The 20,006-nt window shown below is 38.1% G+C and overlaps 1 protein-coding gene across 2 annotated transcripts in view; it reads right to left on the bottom strand.

Moving 5' to 3' along the window:
• The window catches only part of camkk1a (calcium/calmodulin-dependent protein kinase kinase 1, alpha a), a 59,309-nt gene that overhangs the window by 31,659 nt on the left and 7,644 nt on the right, over positions 1 to 20,006 (bottom strand). For both annotated transcript variants that reach the window (XM_042008720.1, XM_042008721.1), the window contains exons 2-4: positions 5,201 to 5,269; positions 4,817 to 5,154; positions 421 to 468 (exon numbers count right to left, since the gene is read on the bottom strand). In XM_042008720.1, the coding sequence (XP_041864654.1) occupies positions 421 to 468; positions 4,817 to 5,149 (381 nt within the window). In that variant the 5' untranslated portion in view covers positions 5,150 to 5,154; positions 5,201 to 5,269. The remainder of the gene's footprint in view (positions 1 to 420; positions 469 to 4,816; positions 5,155 to 5,200; positions 5,270 to 20,006) is intronic.

The following is a 20,006-nucleotide window of genomic DNA, read 5'->3' as shown; positions in this document are numbered from 1 at the left end:
ACTGCATGTCTTGACTTGTTATCTATTTCATTTTAAATCAGATAATTCACTAAAATGACATCATGCTGTTGAATAATGTGAGAAACAGAATCAGACTTCTAAAGAAATAACAGTAACTGTGTAGCTCTCTTTTTACCTATATTTGGCTATCAGTAAACATCTTCTTTCCAGTGTAAGTGAAATGAGAGCTTGCCCTCATCCTCTGCCTGTGACTCACACAACCGTAGACTGAGAGGGTGCTGCAAGTACGGCCAGGAAAAAGATCAATCTTGCAGCACATTCACTCTGCAAGCGGTGTGCCAGTTCTTGGTGTGGCTAAAGGGCATAGCATGCTAATAATAATGTTGTTGCCTGTTTTCTCAATTATAAGGAGGAGTTCCCATTTCCACTTGAAATTTAGCTTGCTGCAAAGAGACTCACCTTTCCAATTTCACTCTTCAGTTTATACTGGTTCAGCTGGATACAATCCTGGAAAAGATGGGAATTTAGTCATAAGCAGTGACATGATCATGAGCAGAGTTAATATGTTTGACATGTAAAGCAAAGAGAAACAGAGCTGTCTTTGAAATAACATGCTTCTGCTGTGTGTGTGTCTGTGTGTGTCTGTGTGTGAGCTTCCACGTGAAGTGAAAGTTGTTTATTTCTGAGATGTAGGTAACGATGCAGTCTGTAGTTTCTGTTTACTGTCTGCAAATCCATTAGAGTGTACTGCTTAAATGGCTGATTTGCAGTTCCATAGCAACCCCCGCTACAGCACAAAGTCAGCCAGGGGCAAGGCAGTGGAGACCAGACCACAGCAGGACAGAGAGGAGGAGGAGAGAGCAGGCGAGAGGCAAGGTGAGAGTTTGGTGGTGGGGGTCATTTCATGAAGGAGGTTGTTCTGAGAGTTGAGGCGCATAAATGGGAATGTAATGAGTGGAAAGTGAGCAGGGAGATGGAGGAGATGAAACTGTAGACAGAAGGGTTTGAAAGGAGTTCTCTCGTTACTGCTGGGGGTGGCAAAGGCTCATGAGCCAGACCAGTGCCTGTGGTTTCATACTGGAATGTGTTCACAGGATGAGACGTGATAGCACAGCACAGATGTAACAATGTGGCAGAACTTAACGTACAGCATCAACTGATTTGCACAGGATGCTACCGGGCAGGGTATTTTAGAAAATGTGAAAAATATTGACCATTCGATAACATGCTGGTAATGTAGCTGGTGTCTGATGTAGGTGTTGGTGCTGCTGGAGATGTAAGGATCGTCCATTGGAGAGTTATGCACTGTAGGAAACAAATACAAGATAGGGGTTTTGGAAGGTAAAAAAGATTATTTGGTTGGTCGAGGAGATAAAAAGATGAAGAGTAGAAGAATAAAGGGGAAAAGAAAAATATGTAGACTCCAAAGAAAAGAGCAGTAGCAGAGATATTCAATACTTTGTAAGTGGTAAAGGATAAGCCTGAGATACATCTACCACACATGCATCAATCAAACTACAATGCTTTACCTTCTTTAAATCTTAGCAATATTTTCTCTCCGTCTGTTAAAAATACAGCCTCAGTCTTCCTTCAGCATTCAACTCATCAGTTTCACCTTCACTTTTCCTTCATCCTTCACTTTGTCCGCCTTTATATTATTAAAGCTCTCCATCCGTTACTAAATGACTGATCAATTTATGCAGGACAAATGCATCATTGCCACTGTGTCATCCAAAATCAATGTCCATGCAGTATGATAAATAGTGGCCATACAAGCATCAGGAACTGTGTGGCAAAAAAAAAATTGTATTAAAAGTCTAGAAGAGTAGAATATTTCCCCCATCCTGTCAATTCAAACTGAAATTTGCTAAAGAAAAATGTTGTGATGGCTGAAGCCAAATGAGACCACTGCAGTGAAAGATTGTTTATTCTCTTTATTGTATGTCCTGGCATGATTGGCAGATGCACATGTTAAGTCAGAATCCCTCTGGGGCTGGTTTTAACATACAGTTAGTCACACATAAGAAGAAAGTAATTTATGTTAATCCAGTTTGGTGTAAAAGCCTGCAAAATGTTTCAGGCTGTGCAGACACTTAAGCCCAGAGTCCTTAGAGAACTGCTGGATTAGTTAATGTGAAAATGTTCCATGAACTGTTGGGAGACATTTAGTTTGTATGCATTGCAAACAGTGGATTATTTATGTTTATAGGTCTAAGGCTGGATTTCCTTTTTGTTGTGGCATCTATTTCTGTTGAGTGTAATGATGCCATCGTTGACATTAAGTGGCTCAGTGATCTTGTTTCTACTCTGCACTGTACTCGCATACCCGTACACATATTTAACACTTTATAGTGTATCTGCTCCTCCAGCGCTTGCACCCCCCCCCCCATTTTCTCTGATTACCTTAATCCAAACTTTAATCCACCAACAGAAAAGTCATTGTGTAAAAAAGCTGAACCCAATTCTCAGGGTGGGAGAAAATTATAAGAACACTGTGTCTACAAAACAGCAGATAATGGCAGTAAATGTTGAGAGTGGGAATCTATACAACTGTTTTTTCTTCAGGTGGCTTCATGTGGGACTTTCCCAAAATATCCAGGAAGGAGATTTTTTCTGTTTTGAGAGTCAAAGCTGTTAGTCATGTTTGATTTTTCATATTCTTTTTAACATTAAAATGAAATGCATGGAAATGTGTATGCATGGCGACCTCTTTTTTTCTTCTGACACAATGACATCACAACAGATACTTATGTCAGTAAGAAATGTTGCTCCTTCTTCATCACCTTGTAGATGTAGTGAGGGAAGTAAAGTATAATCAACAAGTCAGTTTTATGGTTCAGTGCAGGAAGGACAGGAACAGACAAAGGCAGGTCTGTGCATCTGTGGCAGGAGTCTGTCAAATTCAGACAGGTTCCACATCCCGGCAGATCTCATGAATACTTAATGTTCACACTGAATTGGAATAAGCCAGAGGGAAAGAGATTCAGGGGTCACCCACTGACAAACACTTCTAATATATTTTATGAATTAGCATATTACTCCATGGTTGAAAATGCATGATTACTGTATGATACAAATAAGGATAATTATCATGCTTTTGACAATAAGCCTGTAATGCTTCCACAGATTCATATTTTAATGACTAGTTTGGCATAATACATTCCCTCACTCTCTTCCCAAGAGTTTGATTAAAAGACTGACACCATTTTATTCCTCAAGAATGACCAGCTTAGTTTATTATAAACAAAACAGCTAAAATCTCATTAATAAACACACACCTGACTCAGACACGTCTGCCAATCACTTATTGATTTAAGGCAGGTGTGTTGCAGCTAGGAAGCTTCTAAAACCTGCAGGACACTGGCCCTCAAGGACCAGGAATGAGGATCTCTGCTTTAGTGAAACTATGTTACTTAAACACATGAGACATAGCAGGCTAAGACAAGGTTTAGATGTTGTCCACAAGTGCATATCATAATATAGACAGGTTTCTGTGCAACAGCAAAGAGCTGAGTGTGGAACCAGGGGTTATAAAGCAATGCTTCTCCAGGTTTTTCTGGTAGAGTTAAGCTCTGAATCAGAGACGACAGACAGGGAACTTTTACTTATTGTCTCAAAAGATGGATGGAAATGATCCAGAATATTAAAGTTTATCACAGCCCTTTGTTTAGAGCAGGAACTCTGTCCAAAAGGAGCATTTCTGCAGCGCTCACTTTTGTGTCTCAAAATGCAGAACCCCCATGCCATACGAGCTTATCTCTTAAAACTACACAGAAAAGATGATTATGTGCATCTTAGGATTGACCTGCATGCAGATTTCCTTTTTAAAAAGCTAAATGACCTTCACAGTGATGTGTATCAACACAGTTACTCACTTAAAAACATTATAAGCTTAAACAAGGCTGTTTTTTCAATATGTGTAGTGGACTGCTCAAATGTTGACTATAAGTTGTTTACTGACAATAGAAGAAAAGTTAAATCATGCTGAGAAACTGACTAATTCAGATTTCATTCCTCACAGTGAACAAAGGACTTATAAAAAGACATGTCAGCCTAAATCAAAATAAGTTCTAAAATGAAATATGTAAAAAAAAAAGCCGAAATACGGATGCACACATAAAATTATATTCAAACTGAATGTTTCAAACTTGAGGGCTGCAATGTTCATCTGATGCAACTCCAATTCTGTTGTAGTGTGTGGCGTTGGGCTTGTCTGCTCACTCTTTCCAAACTGACAAAGTCTGACAGAAGAGATTTTTTTACTGAATGTGGGGTAGAAAGGCACAACAGGAGGTTGAGGTTTTGTGTATAAGACAGCAGTGCAGTTACAATGCCTTCAACATGCCCACAACACCATGGATTATGAAGCAGGAAAAGCTTCAGCTGTCAATAAAGCTGCATCACATTCCACATTAACAAACAGACTCCAGGAAAAACATGCTGGCCAGAATTAATCATGTCTCCAGGATATCAGTCAAAAGTGCTTCTGTCAAAGCCAAAATTCTCTTTCACAACATCACTGCACATATAAACTCACATTAACATGAATTATGTGTGATAATGCAGAGGTATTAAGCTACATGCTTAATACATGCTTCTTGTATGTAGTTGTGAGGCTGTTCTCAGTCAGTCTGTCCCAGTCCCTGCTATGAGACCACCTGCCACATCCAAACGTACACAATCATGTCCAAAGTTTCCAATCAGAGGAGTGTATGTAGCAGAAAGACAGGTCTAAGAACAATGTTAAAGCTTTTAGAGTTTTGTTTTTGTAAATTATATGTGGAGCAATGTTTTTGTTTCTTGAGAAGCCATTTCCAAAAAAATGAATTAACTCAATAAAATATCAAAGACTCACCTGAGAGTCTGATATGGACACCCGTTTAGACTCCACTGTCGGCCTACGAGCCACACGAGGCGAAATGTGCGTGTAGCCTCCACCAGAGCCTGATGACAAATAAGTGCCCCTCTCCTGAAGTGACAGCTTCCTCCCAGTCAGGTGGGGCCTTAACACCTGGGTCCTTTTAACCTGAGTCCCGTCTTGCTGAGCTTTGCCGTTTTTCACACCATTAGCGGCTGAGCTTTCAGAGTCTTTTGTTGTCATAGCAGCCATGATGTCTGTTAGACTGCTTGTTTGTATGGCAGAGTTGGGATCCAAGCTCTCACAGCCAGACTCACTACTCATAGCCATGGCAGCTGCAGGGGGTGGAAGCGGTGCAGGAGCAGGTGGTGGCCAGAGTACCAGGGAGCTTCCACCAGCATCAACGTGACCCGGGCCAGCCTGTGGTCCCAATGTTCAGTCTCACCAGAACTGGAAAGTAAAAAGGGGAAAGATGTTCAATGTTCTCACTGTCCAGCAACCAACAGCAGATGGAGAGATGAGAAGAGTGTATCTATAACATTCATTTATGTACACAAGGTAAGTAGCTTCTACTAGTTTTTATATTTTGTATAAAGCAATTACAGATATAGTTTTGGGTTAAACCTGCAGTGGAATCCCTGCAGACATGACTTAGGGCTGTACAAATGCTGTAAAAATTCTGCATGTTTCCAACATACATAAATGATCGATTAGGCAGTATATTATTATTTATAACTAGTCTGCTTAAATAAGTGAAGATCAGTTAAAAACAAGAACAGGAGATTCATCTTCATTACATGTTAAACTGGCAAAACTAATTTGTAATGTTGCGGGTTTACAAGTAAAACTGATCAAAACAATTAAGTAAACCAAAGATTACAGATTAATCTATCTAATGGAAACAGTGAATGTCATCTCTGTGCATGTGGGTGGCCTGCAGGGCCAAGTTACCTAAAGCAGACATATGTTCATTAACTCAAATAAAAGTTAAATAATAAAACCCAACCATTTAATTTCAAAGCTAATCATGCTTTATGTCTTTTTAATGGCTCATTATAACCATTAACCATTATAAGGGCAGACTGACACATAGAAAGACACTCTATAAAGGTTGAATGTTATTCATTCAGCATGATTTGTATGTCTATCTAAACATTTAGTCTAATTTGTTCAGTGCATTTTCCCTCTTTCGTCTCTGATAAAATCATAATGGTGGCAGATTGCAGCTGACAGTGAATATCAAAGCTACTGAGCACATCTGGTTCAGGTTTTGTTCTGCATATGGAAGAGACATTACTATCCAAGGAAAATATTACACCCCTCACTGTAAAACAGTACCCATATGTATGTAGCATCAGAAATTGACAGTTTTAATTCCAGAGGAACCCTTCTGAGCCTACAGTGTATATGCATTGTGAGAAGCTTCAGTCTGTAGAGACAAGGAGCTGAGGATGAGGCCTCTTCTGAAGGTCTTCAGTAAATGGGCCATTATATGCTATTTCTGAACTGTGTCAGGAAAGGATAGCTTTATATTTAAAAATAACCACGTTCCACTTTGTCCAGGTGTGTCACTGTCATTCATGCATTTGGATAGCCAAAGCTCAGTACAAACCGCTCAACATCAAATGTTAAATTTGTACTGGTGGGATGGCTGTAGGCTAAGCAAAGACAGACAGTTCCATCACTGGGTCCACATCAGTGATCTTTATTCTTCCATTCAGTGGAGCCAAACTGGTACAGCATGGACAGATGGAAAAACTTGGAAAGAACATAAAAAATAACATAAAACAGAAAAAAATTAAATTAGTTTCTCCTTCCAAAGGAATTATGAGGGTAAGTAGTAGCTAGGTGCTACTGATCAAATGTACTTGATCATCAACTTTTGTCACCATGTGTATAAAAGCAAATGTTTGCTCATCTGGTCTGGAGGATTCAGGTGTTTTTTTTAACATAATGACAAGGAGGAAAGACAGCAGCGACTTCCAAGGAGTGGACATTACAGCATTCACTTTGAGTGCATACTACATGATGCTAAAATAAAAAAAAATAAAAAAAAGAGCACCTCAGAAGCCTTGGTTAGAAAGAAGACGGGGCAACTGCAGCTTGTTGGCATATGTTACAAAGAGAAAGCCTTTTCTGTTTATAAAGAGCATGTCTACACAGAGTAGGTTAGTAAACACGCATCTGATCAAACCTAAACACTTCTGGATTACCATCTAGACAGATGAGACTAAACAGGTTTTTGGCCACAATGTGCAGCACACACATCTTTGAACAATGAAAGCAGCATATCACACAAACACATCACGCCACCTGTCAAACACGGCGGTGGAGCGCTGATGATTTGGGCTTGTTTTGCAAACCTGACTGAAATCCTGTGGTGCGACCGTAAGAGAGCTGTGTGTAAACAAATGCCTCAACAACAACAACAACAACGACAAAGACTGATTATTTAATCAGAAAACAATTTCTTGTTGTGTTCTTTTTTGGACATAAATGATACAGTTTAACATGCCATGTATTCTTGTTCTGGCATCTAAACTTCCAATTTTAAAGCCTAATATAATCAGATATTTTATTAATCATCCTAAGAACTTGAAGCAGGTATACTTTATTGTTTTGTACACCTCTGTTTATTAACATTTGTAGTAATGGCATGCAGAGCACAGCATGGTAGATAATAAAAGGAAAATAATGGCACCAGTAATAAAACCAACAGCTGTGGAAGCGGCGATGTAATGACTAACTTAAATTGTGATGGTTAGCTAACAAAATGATAAATCTCTTCCACAATTCAGTTTACAAAAAATAGTCATGAGTTCACAAATTCAGAAAAGTATAATGACTTTGCAGGAATGTTATTATATTTTAAAGTGATTCTTGAGTGTCAGAGCCACTATTGCCCACGGCTCACACACCACAAGTTGCCCAAACCATTTGCATATTTTAAATAAATGCTATTCAATTTAAATAAAGTGCGGGTATGGGGGGGGGGCTTTTAACTGCCAGCAGCAAGGGAAAATGCATTGTGCGAATCCTGATTCATTTGAGAAAAAAACAAAGCGGAACTGTCATTTTTTGCTGATTTTTATCACAACTAGTGATTATGTGTCTCCTGAAACGGGTTCTCTCCTCTGCAGCACCATTCAGCCTCGCTGCATGTGTGAGCAACATCCTGGCAAAGGTGGGAGGCAAAGGAATAGCAGTGGTCTGGTTATTCATGTTATTCATTTCAGCTGCACTGCGACTTTTATTTGTTAAAAGAGGCACACATTTCTATTTAAAAAAAAAAAATCTGAGTTAATATTTCATCTCACACTGAACCTTGTTATTTTTCCAGCATCCATCCATCTCTAGGTAAATGACTGAGATGATAAGAACCACTGCTTTCTCCTCTGTGTGAAACAGCCATGACATTGTGACTATTGCTGTAAGAATAAGGCTCATGCAAGGTTATATAATCATCTTACAGCTTTTACCACATGGAAGATAGAAGCACGTGCAATACAAACCCAATTTATTCAAAACTGCTTATGTGGTAATGTTCTTCTCAAAAAACTTACTTTTGACTGGCACAACAAATGCTTTGTAACTTATCTGCACAATCATACGACCTTCAAAGAGGAACACAGGCTTTTTAATTTAAGGATTTAAAAGATAAAATGCATCACATAATGCAAACTGCCAAATTTATCCTTTTGTAGATTTTAATTCATATGGGTTAGTTTTTTCCCAAGTTTGTAGTACAAAAAGCAGATTCAAAGATAGTTTAACATTCCCAACACAAAAAGAGGCCAAACTGTTGCACTGCATTGTGGACAAGTAGGCGCCGATCTCAGGGCTCATTAATGCTCCCTTTACACACATAAATAGGTACGCCTGTGCCCAATGTCACTGCCCGCATGGTCCTATGGATCTGTTCACACTGCAGGCAAAAGTGGCTTTTTTGCCCAAAATTTGACCCACATCTGATCTTCTTTTATGACAGTCTGAACAGAACAAATCCAAATTCGACACTTTCACACGTGGTACTAAATCAGATGCAGATTTGATCTTTTTCAAACCTTACTCTAAATGATCCTTTCATCAAACTTTTATATCACTGAAGTTAGACAAACGGCAATATCAAAAGCCCAGACTCTTCCAGAGAAGAGTCTCCACTGATCCAGAGGTCAGTGGTGGCGTTCTCTACACCACCGCATCCGATGCTTTGCATTGCTTCTGGTGATGTATGGCTTGGATGAAGCTGCTTGACTGTGGAAACCCAATTCATGAAGCCCTCTTTGCACTTTTCTGATCTGAGGGCCACATTAAATTTGGTGGACATCATGTATTCGATGGCGTTGGTTTGCCTGTTGGTCAGCAACTGGGCGGATTTTGATGAAATTTTCAGGAAATGTCAGAAATGGAATATATAAGTGATTAGACTTTGGTGGTGATCTGAATCACATCCTGGATCCAGGATGTTTTTTAAAGGATGCTTTACCGTGGGGAGATATAGATCATTTAGACATTCAAGCTTCTAGCTTTAAAAATAATGACCACAATCATCAATTATTATCAAAAAAATTTCAAATTTTTTTTGATAAGTACAGACCACGCAGACAGCTTCTAGTTATTTTCTTTTAATAAAAAGGGGGAAAAGGAATTTCCCAAATTAATGTATAAGTAGAAAATGAGAATGACAATGACAGAAACAAAGGTAATGAAAAATGTGACGTTATTTAGAAACCAGATGTGGACTTAGTAATTCTTTGTATTGTGTTAAATGGTTTTGAATCAAATCATGAATCATATCGAACTGAATCTGACTGTATGAAGTCTAGAAGATGTATCACATCGTATCGGCCGAGGGCTTCATTATATCGTTAATATATCATAGCGACTCGAAATGTGTATCAAATCGGCCTCCGTGGTGGGGAATAACATCCCTAGAATCCACTAAAGTTTTTTATTGTTTTGCCCACACTTGGGAATTTCAAAATGCAAATTATTTTTAAATGAGCTCACAAAGTGAATAAATCTGAAAACACAGTTTCTGCAGTTTCTTTTCTGAACCGATGATGATGATTGGGTTGTTTTTGAAATGTCCATCATGATGGTGAACCATGATGTTCTCATGATGCACATTTTTACAGCTGGTTTGTGATGTTCTCGTTTTATATGGCATATATAGACGCTCACAGACACACACATTGGATATCTATTTTCTCCGAGTTGGTGCGGTGGGAACGCCAGCAGTAGGGCTGGGCAATACAGCCTAAAAATAAAATCTCAGATTTTTTTATAATCAAATTCGATTTACGTTTTTAATCGATCTTTTTTTATTTTCTTTTACAAAACATAAATAAACTTATTAAAAACATTTATTTCTTTATATAGATGAATGCCAGCAAAAATAAAGCATATAATGTCATAACTTTTCCACCATATAAACCACTTCATATCTTACATAGAAATATGCGACACAATGCATCCGTGATCTCTTTCCATCTGGATCCTTCTCATACAGGATCCACTGCAGAAATAATTCCCCTGATGAAGGTTTTCTCTTAACGAGGGTTTGTGGGCTAAAGTTGACTTCTGCATCTCGTAGAGAGCAGCATTTCTCACTGCAGTTATTCGCACAGCTAAATCCCAGGCGTGAGTGAAGGGTCACTTCACTGAAAATCTGTCAAACACCGTTCTGGTGTGGAGGGAGGGCTAAGTCTGCTGCTAACTAACTATGGAAAAAAAAATCCAGATTTTCATAAAAATAAATCTCCAGAAATGAAAAATTCGATTTATCGATTTTATCGATTAATCGCCCAGCCCTAGCCAGCAGCCTGGTGATGACGGCATCTACTCTTCAGTGCTCAGAACTTACGAGACAGCTGAAATGCACCATAATGCTCATGCTCCATGTCTTATTCTTTGTTTTTGGTCTATTTTTCTGGCAGTGTTACAGTAATACTTACAGGCCTAGCATATATACTAAAGCATTTTCAGCAGTTTTGGACAAATATCTTGAAACAAATTTGTCTTTTTGGAAAACTTTTTCACAACATATCCAGTCCTGCTTCCATCTTGTCTTAATTACAATAAAACTGGTTCATCAATTTTTAGCATTTTTATTCCTCTTTAGTCTGACAGTTTTTGATCATTTCAAAAGTGGTAGTTTTCAAAATTATTTTCATCTTCAAAATGTCTCCCTGTGGTGACACACAAGTAGAAGCTTACTGTAATATGTGTTGCTTTGCATAGCTTCAACCTTCTGTACTGATTTCTCTCACGGATTCTTTCTAACGTTTCCTGTTGGCGAGCTTGCATGTAGCTTCAGCCAACATGAACAATGACGTGATGCTCTTAAGGATTTTTTTTTTACAGTTTCATTTGCAATTTTGCTTTCTTTTTTATTTAGATTCACAAACTTGAGAAAACTTTTGCAAAAAGAAATCTTTTGCAAGTTCGAAATAGAATGGCTGGAGTAGTAGGATGCCATTGTGCGTTCTACAATAATGGAACAATATTCTTAATTCTCATTTACTGTAATTCACTACATGTTTACAACTGGGAGGAAAAGTTTTAAAAAAATATGCATTAATTAAGATTAGTGTACAAGAATAGTAACTTTAGAAAGTCTCATAAGCAAAATTATATCTTTGTGAAAACCTCTGAGCCCACCATCGAAAAACTGCGCTATGAAACATAAAAATGAAGAACCAAAAAGGGAAAAAGAAAAAGGGAAAAAAATCAAGTGCAGTGGTGGAAACAACTATGAGGCTTGATACTTTCTCTTCAAAAAATGTGTTCCAGCAGATACAAATTTGAACATTTCAAGCTCATATAAATGGCATCTTTCTCTAATTAGAAAACAAACAGAGGGGAAAAACAGTTAGATTAAACCTTTGAGAACACTCCATTTTGCAACATTTAGTGTTTTAAATGCACGCTCTTCCACCGAGTTTTGATGGAAAGAAGCTTCAGCAGAGATGATTACAGTAAAAGGGGAAAATGGGCTGAAGATGGTAACTAATGAAGCCATTTGGCTTCCATTAGTAAACCACTTTTACCCTAACCCGCCTTCAATTTGTCTTCCCTTCATTTGGCTGTGTGCCAAACAAAGACATCCAAGGCCACCAGATTCTCTCAGCCTGTGGCTGTGAATGTAGGAAAGTTTTTTTTCCCCCTTCATGGTTTCCTTTAGCTTGTTTGAGGTCCTGGATAAAGTGCAAAGAGCAGACATGTTCAGCTGTGGAATGAAAGCTTCCTGGTTTATCCAATACAAGTGTCTGACCTGGCAGGTCTGCTGTGATTAATGTTTTCTGAAAAAGAATGTGCATTGACGTCGCTGCAGAAGATGAGAGATGCTCTGAGAAGAGGTGGCAGCTGTGTTAAAAGCGTGTTTGCCTTAAGATTAAGGAACAGTGAATTTATTTCGTTGTAGCAGCGCCGTGCTCAAAATATCAGGTTAAAATGCAATCAAAATGAGTTTTTTTAAACTATCAAAACAGCTTTTTTTCTTTACACCAACATAAACAGAAAGGTGCAACTGAGCCATTTAAGAGTCTGTGATCTTCTGTGTTGTAAGGTGGAAGGCAAATGCTGATATGGTGCTGCTGGCATGCAGTGAACTGATGGGCAACAGAGCGAGGACGGCACTGATAGACAACATATTGTGACCACATGCCTGCGGTGCTGCAGATCAGACGTTACGATGCTTGAAGGTAACCACAGTTTCCTACGAGGAGAGGAACACTGTAACCTAAAGTAACCTGAGGATCTTCGAGGTTTGTAAATCAGAGTAAATATATTGCAGCAGTCACAAATTCACAAATATCACCAATTATGTGATTAATCATCAAGGTGAATATGTGATGTTTTTCTTTTTATTTCCAAGGCGCAGAAGCAACTTGGTTTGATAGAACAAAAGATTCTTGTTAAGATTTTGGAAAAATAATTACCTAAAACTGCATGTTTAAAAGGTTAATGCTTTTGTGGTCAAGCATAGAGGATAATTTGCAGGAAGTGTCTTTAACAGTATCATTAAAAAAAAAAAAACACACATTGGAATCTGAACATCAGCAGCAAACCTTTATGTTGAAGTCAAATATTTGTTGACGCTTTTGCTCCTGTGATAATTAATATAGTAGCCAGACGGTACAGTCAAATGGTAAAAGGAGTCAGCTTCTATTATCTTTCCTGTAGCTGTTTTTATTGACCTTGTTGGAAAACAAAGGGGGGATTAAAAGAGGAAGAGGAAATTCTTAAGGACTCAGGGGGATCACTAACCACACTTCCCACTGCTGTACTGTAGGTGTGCAGCCTAGAAATGACACATATTCAAAAAATATTAATTAAAACATACTTTAGATACTTATCTAATGCAATCTCGTCACAAGGTCACATAGAAGTCATATATCTTTCTCTCTTTCTGTTCTGTAATTCTAATGTAACCATTCAGCCATTTTCTATACCTTCTTATTTCCATGCATGGTTCTGGAGAATTGGAGCCTACCTCATCTGTGAGGCAGGGTACACCCTGGAAAGGTCGCCATTACATAACAAGGCCAACACCGAGACAAACGAGACAAACAACCAATCATGCTCAAACTCACTCCTAAGGTGAATTTAGAATCAGCAATTATGTTTTTAGACTGTGGGAGGAAGCTGGAGTACTAAGTAGCTCTAAGCTGGCTGTGCATGCAAACTCAGAAAGATTTTTGAACCAGAAACTGCCACACCACCGTGTAGCCCTAATTATTTATGTCTACAAGTCTGGAAGGTGTATTTTTTATGCAACGAAAGAAGTCAGAACTACAAAGTCTGTTTGAAGGAAAGAAGCTCAGATTTACTGATGGCTCCACACAAGACATGAACCATGAGCACAAAATCCTGTTACACTCAGAGAGGCTACTTTTAACCATCACTGTTCCACACGACCTTAATATAACATTTTTTTATTTCAACAGTAAAGCAAGATGTCATTTAAGCTTTAAATATATGAATTAAGCCGAAGTGGTGATGTGACTGGTGCTCTGCTTGTTGGCTCTTTCATGAAGCCTCAAAGTTGTCTTTGAGGTTTAACCAAACCTGATATTTGCTGTTTCACCGTGGCATTAGTTTGATGACTGTTTTTAAAACTGTCATTTTTTACAAGTGGCAGGAGAACCTGATCCATGAACATTAATGCAACAAATGGTGTCTCATCTTGGGGCTGAAAATATGAGCTGGATCTTTGAGGTTTAATCCCTTCTGCACAGATAGATCTGAAATATAAAGATTTACAGTCCTGCTTGACTCATGGATTCAGAAAGTTGGAGCTTATATATTGTTCTCTGATATTCTATCATATATCTATATGGGAACTGGAAGGATCCTTGTTACACTTCAGCAAAACATTGTGCTGCAATGGATTGTCACAGCATTATCTCCACTATTTGTATAATTATTAAACACTGAAAGATAATTAAAAGGACATATGTTGGAATAGCCAGATGCAGGATTAAATCTACTGCAAGGATCATTGAAGCACATCCCATCACAGCTCACCATCAGTGCAGAAGCTCTTGTGCTGAAACTGCTGATTGTCACAAAGCTGCCTGCAAACAACATTTTTTCTCAATTTGTGACCATTTTTATGTTGTTGCTGAATAACAAGGAACAGAACCCCATGCTCCAGGAGTGATATAAAATGTAGTGAATCAGATCTTGTTAAAAGACAATAAACAGATTTTACTGCAGGGTTTAACAGACTACAGGCACCACACTCAGGCTCCTTATCCATCTTTAATCAAAAGGCCACATTCAGCCCAAACCAATAAAACCATCTAACTCGAATTCTAGTAAGAGCTCTCCTGTAGCTTTTGTTCTCCACAGGCCCATAGGTTGATCGGGTCTTCCTTTCACTGACTTCTTCTGTCACATTTCATCCTTCTCAGAAGAAGCATAGGTCACATTAACTGCTGAGGAAAATAAAAATGCAGGAAAAAGGGGAGGGTGGACTTCAACTGGCTGCTGATGGATGATGTAGCAACACCAGGGAACAGAGTGGATTTGCATTCCTTCTGCTTACACTCAAAGGACACACACACACACACACACAGATTCATACATATACACACACAAACACATTAACATATTACATATTATTATTACATATTAACATGCACACATATATGTATGTATATATATATATATATATATATATATATATATATATATATATATATATATATATATATATATATATATATATATATATATATATGTAAGTATATTTATATATATATATATGTAAGTATATTTATATATCTATATGGCTTACTATTAATGTCAGATATTAATGTCTACTAATGGAGTGCATGGACTAAAACATTTAAAAAGTTAAGTACTGTGATGTACTGTAACATGTTGGAGACTCTTAATTAGAGAGCAGTAAGAGCTATTAGTTAAAGTACTTAAAAGGACACTTTAACTTTAGGTCTGTTCATTTTTTATCTGGGATATTTTTCTATTTCTTTTTCTACTGTTTTGAAGTGAAATGCAATTAAATAAAATTTACAGTATGAATGTCTGTGTTTATTATTTGATTCAGTTGTCCACTAAAAGACATTTCAATAAAAAAATGTTTTAGGGGAAATATTGTCATGCGACTAAAATTAATCAAGATTAATTAATCACAAAGCCTCTTAAACATTTGATTTTTTTTTTTTTTTATTGGGTCCCACCTCAACCTTGTAACCCACCATCTACAGTGAGTAATAGAAACTCTCAGGTTATTAGATGTTGTCAAATTCTCTTCACTCACCAGCCACTTCATTGGGTACACCTTGTTATCACCGAGTTAGACCCCTTTGGCTTCAGAACAACATTAATTCTTTGTGGCACAAATTCAACACGGTGTTGGAAATGTTTTTCAGAGAGAGCCTCACAGATTTTTCAGCTGCACACACATGATTTACACCACAGCTATTCAACTCCAGTCTTCAAGGGCCAATGTCCTGCAGGTTTCAGATGTTCCACTGCCTCACATTAATGGGTCATTTGCATCCATTTAATTTGATTCAGGTATGTTGGCACATAGTGGTATGTAAAACCTGCAGGACACTCACAGTCCTCCTAAAACTGACATCGACCTTTAAAACCCCTTATTCAAAGCTTTTCACTTAACATGAAAAGTCAGAAAAGGGTAATTCCACATATCAAACAGCCTCTTTTGGCCTCACTACCAGGATGAGTCTTAGAAATTTAGATGATTTTTGACCAAAAAGTGTCTTTAGACTGTCAGTTCAAACAGCTTGTGAGAAATATAAATATCTCAATTTAAAACTTGTTTACAACTCAGTGCAGCTCTTCTGTTACTCTGCACTTGAAGCCTCCTCAGGCTCTAAGTGCTCAAGGACTACGGCCAATTATAACATTTTGAGTAAAAAACATTCATTATGTGTACAACAAGGATTCATATGAAGATGTAACAGTCAACAACTACTGGGAATGAAAGAATAACTGCTTTTCTTTCCTTTAGGAAACATGTTCCTCTGTATTTATTTGTCACAAACTAATCCTGGAAGTCTTTCATTTAATCTACAGGATTAGAAGGCGTCTAGCTGTATCTGTAAACCTGTTAAACACTTCCTTGTGTTGCCAGTCAATGTGATGTGATAAAGAAAGCCAACAGCTTTGCACCCGGGGCTAGATAGTGAGTGGACACAGAGTTCATGAGTGGTGATCAATCTGACTGGACAGAAATATACTCTGGGACAATCCTAAACCAATCCATGGCCACTCTCTCTGAGCATGGCTGCCTCAGACAATAATAAGCCCAGGATTACACAGGATGTAGGAGTGCAAACTGGCAAGTTGGATGAGCCAATTATTTCCCTTCTGCTCACAGTGACAATGAGCTGGCAGTTTCCAGCACGGCTGACCTTCCTGGAATCCAAGAAATGTCACCTGACGAGGGTCATTCTGACAGGGACAACCCCGTTGAAAACGAGTTATCTGCTGCACTAAATTCCCTGACTATATTTTCTAGGTGTGGTAAGTCTTGTGATTTTCTGTCCACGTGACACTGCTTAAGCTGGCTGGTGGCCAGTTAAACCAACGTATGGTTGATCATTTATTTTATACAATCAGTTTGCACCAAAGGAAGCCAAAAAATTCTCCTCCAGATCTTTAAAACATCCTGACGCTGAAAACCTGTGATGAAGCAAACCAGCAGAGGATTAATCTACTGCTGCAGAAAATGAGAAGCCATTTATCTTCTCCCGTGGGAGTGATACTCTAAATCCAGAAGAGCATCACATTGATCTCTATCCCTTCTCATCGCTGGTAGAAACGCTTGGTCAGTCTGGTGCTGGCTGCATCTTAAAGAGCAGTACTAACTGAACCCAAACGTGTTTCTTCCCCTCACATAGCCACAAGTATTTTACTTTTAGTGCTTCTAAAATGTGATGTATGTGTTGAATATTACAACACAGGTGTCAAAAATAGCGGCATAGTAATATTTGAGGCTTCTGACCGAGGAAAAAGATTTAATGAAGACAGTTAGCAGCATAGTTACCCTTTGTTAAGGCCAGTTATAACCACTTACTCCACTGATCTTGTTGACCTTTATTCTCAGTCACATATACTCATTAATACTGTGATTTACACAATGAGAAGCAAATTTCTCTGACTAATCTGTCACTTTTTTTTACCTTTATCTTTTCCAAACAGGTCCTTAAATGTATCTTTGGTTGGTAAAAATGTTTTAAAATTCTGAAAATGCTCTCGGGGGGTAAAAGAGTGAAAGAAATGTGCTCTTTGTCTGAGGAAAGGTCACAGATAAAGCACCGCCATGTAAAGTCGCCATGAGCAAGCTGCTGATATTACAGAGAAATTAATGATTAGCCAGGTAGCCGTTTGATGAATCATGTAAATAACGTTACCACATGCTTTTCCGAGAACCTGAGCTTACTGTCATCATATAAGAAAAAAGGTTTTAGTTGACATATATGTCCTTCCACAAGATAAAACTGTGAGTTAATCCTGGTCTCTAGCAGAAAAACCTTCCAGTCGGTGTAGTTAAAGCTTGCCTATAATTCCAGCTTTGCCTCATTTGTCCATCTCTCCAGTCTTAACCACAAGCTTAGCAGATATTAATTTTTGGCTATAAGCTGGGCAAAGATGAACCATACACTGATTAGAGAATCCCAAAGCTGTGTGAGGGCTAGAGCAATAAACAGGCTTTGCTACTGTATAGAAATAACAGAGCGCAAGCATCCCTGGTGGGAAGGTCTTAACATCGATTGATTGATTGATTCATTCATTGATTTCAGTGTTATGCACAAATGTGCCCAGCCCACATGGGCTTACAAGATGCTATACAATATACATCTAGACAATTCAAAGATGGCAAACAAAAGGGAAAAAAAGAAAAATGGTCTTGTGTATCCATCAACAACAACATAAATCAAAACATACAAATGAAAGGATGGTGTGCTTATGTAGGATACAATGTTTTCTGTCTAATGTACAGGTTTTTTTTAATTTTGTGCACACAATGACCTCTGACCCTGACCCTAAGCGTAGCGTTAGACATGATTCTGTAGAGTTATCTTCTTTCATTTGGACATAGCTTCTAAGTTTAGGTTTCCTCCAAATCTCCTCTTTCCATTGTTTTTTATGAAAATGAAATAACTTTTGTTTTTACAGTATCTATCTTACACTGCAAGTTATTGCTAAAAATATAATATAAATCACAAGAGGAAAATATTGCAGAGATGTCACCTGACCATGGAGGGTTATGGGCTCTGTCGCTGCCTTTTACTATTTCTTAATATCTGTAATGCTTTTGTTTTATGTAAAGCACTGTAATGAAATGTGCTGTACAAATATATATATATGATGGAGGGGATGATGCATCCATATCATGTTACTAGCATACAAGCCTTTAAATTGTTAGCTGTGTCATGTGTGATTCAGCTTATTGTTATTAAAATGATAATAATAATAATAATAATAAATAAATAAATCACTAAAATGTTTTAGCTTTGAGACCACTGTGATACATTGCATTATGGGATACATTATGCGACACTGACTGGTCAGTTGTATACTGGTCGGATGTTTACGGATTTCCAAATCCGTGAACCTTCTCAGCCTTTTTTTGCATACTGCAGATTTTGTAGTAGTTCACATACTGCACATTATAGTTTGGCAAAGTCAGTGTTCATGACTAGTATAGTTTGCAGTTACAAAAACAGCCACTGATAAAAGAAGCGTGTTAACTGTATGTTGTCCTTGTGTTGGATTTAATAAAGTTCACCAAAAAGCTAACTAGCTCCCATTTAACACATAATGCTTTATGCCATTTCCAACGCAGATTTCATGTCCTACTCTGTGCAGACTGAAATGGCTTCTGACAAATTTAGATCAGGTTCATGGTCTTAATCACCAAGTCATTTCTGGGACTGTCTTAAACGGCCACAGTCCAAGTAATGCCATGACTGAGCCATGTCCGTTGGAGTCTGAGGGAACTAGTCCAGGGAACTGGGTTTGATTGGGCAGGGAATTCCAAAACATTCAGCCCCTTGGTTTGTTTTGGTTTCCCTTCACACCACTTTTTTCTCAAACAGACCAAACCAACTGAAACTGCAACAACTGCTCACTGGTGGTGATATTTTCCAAAACTACTACAGACCAAGAAGATAATGGACATTTCCCAGGTGGATTCACTGGAGCTCTGTTTAATATTCCCACTGTCCAGCAGTTTAACAAGTGCTGTGGCTCACTTCCCTCATGGTAGTCTCCTGCTATCCCCACCAAACTGCTGCTTGCCTAAATCAGAGAGATACAGGAGCATTGTCTACCAGAAACCAAGTTTAAAGGTTTGTTTTGTAAAAGTGTATCTTAAATATTTTCTGAATTGTCCTGCAGGATACCACGTAACACAGATAATATAAGTAACCTCATACTTCCTAGAAAGAAATGGACTTGTAATTTATCACATAAACCTATTTCCTCCACTTCAGATTAGTGGTTAATCATAGAGTATTGTCAGTCCTTACATGCTAGTTATTTTCTTGCTAAAGAATAAAGAATATCCAGTGGTTTATTCTCAAGAAAAACCCCAAGGTCCAGCCATTCAGCTGAAGGCCGCTTTCTCCAACTGTCAGTAACGGTAGCTGCAACATTAAAGATTATTTTTCTCTAATGTCATAAA

Source organism: Melanotaenia boesemani, chromosome 15 (genome assembly GCF_017639745.1).
Source record: "Melanotaenia boesemani isolate fMelBoe1 chromosome 15, fMelBoe1.pri, whole genome shotgun sequence".
Lineage (NCBI taxonomy): Eukaryota > Metazoa > Chordata > Actinopteri > Atheriniformes > Melanotaeniidae > Melanotaenia > Melanotaenia boesemani.
This window is presented reverse-complemented; position numbering and strand designations above follow the sequence as displayed.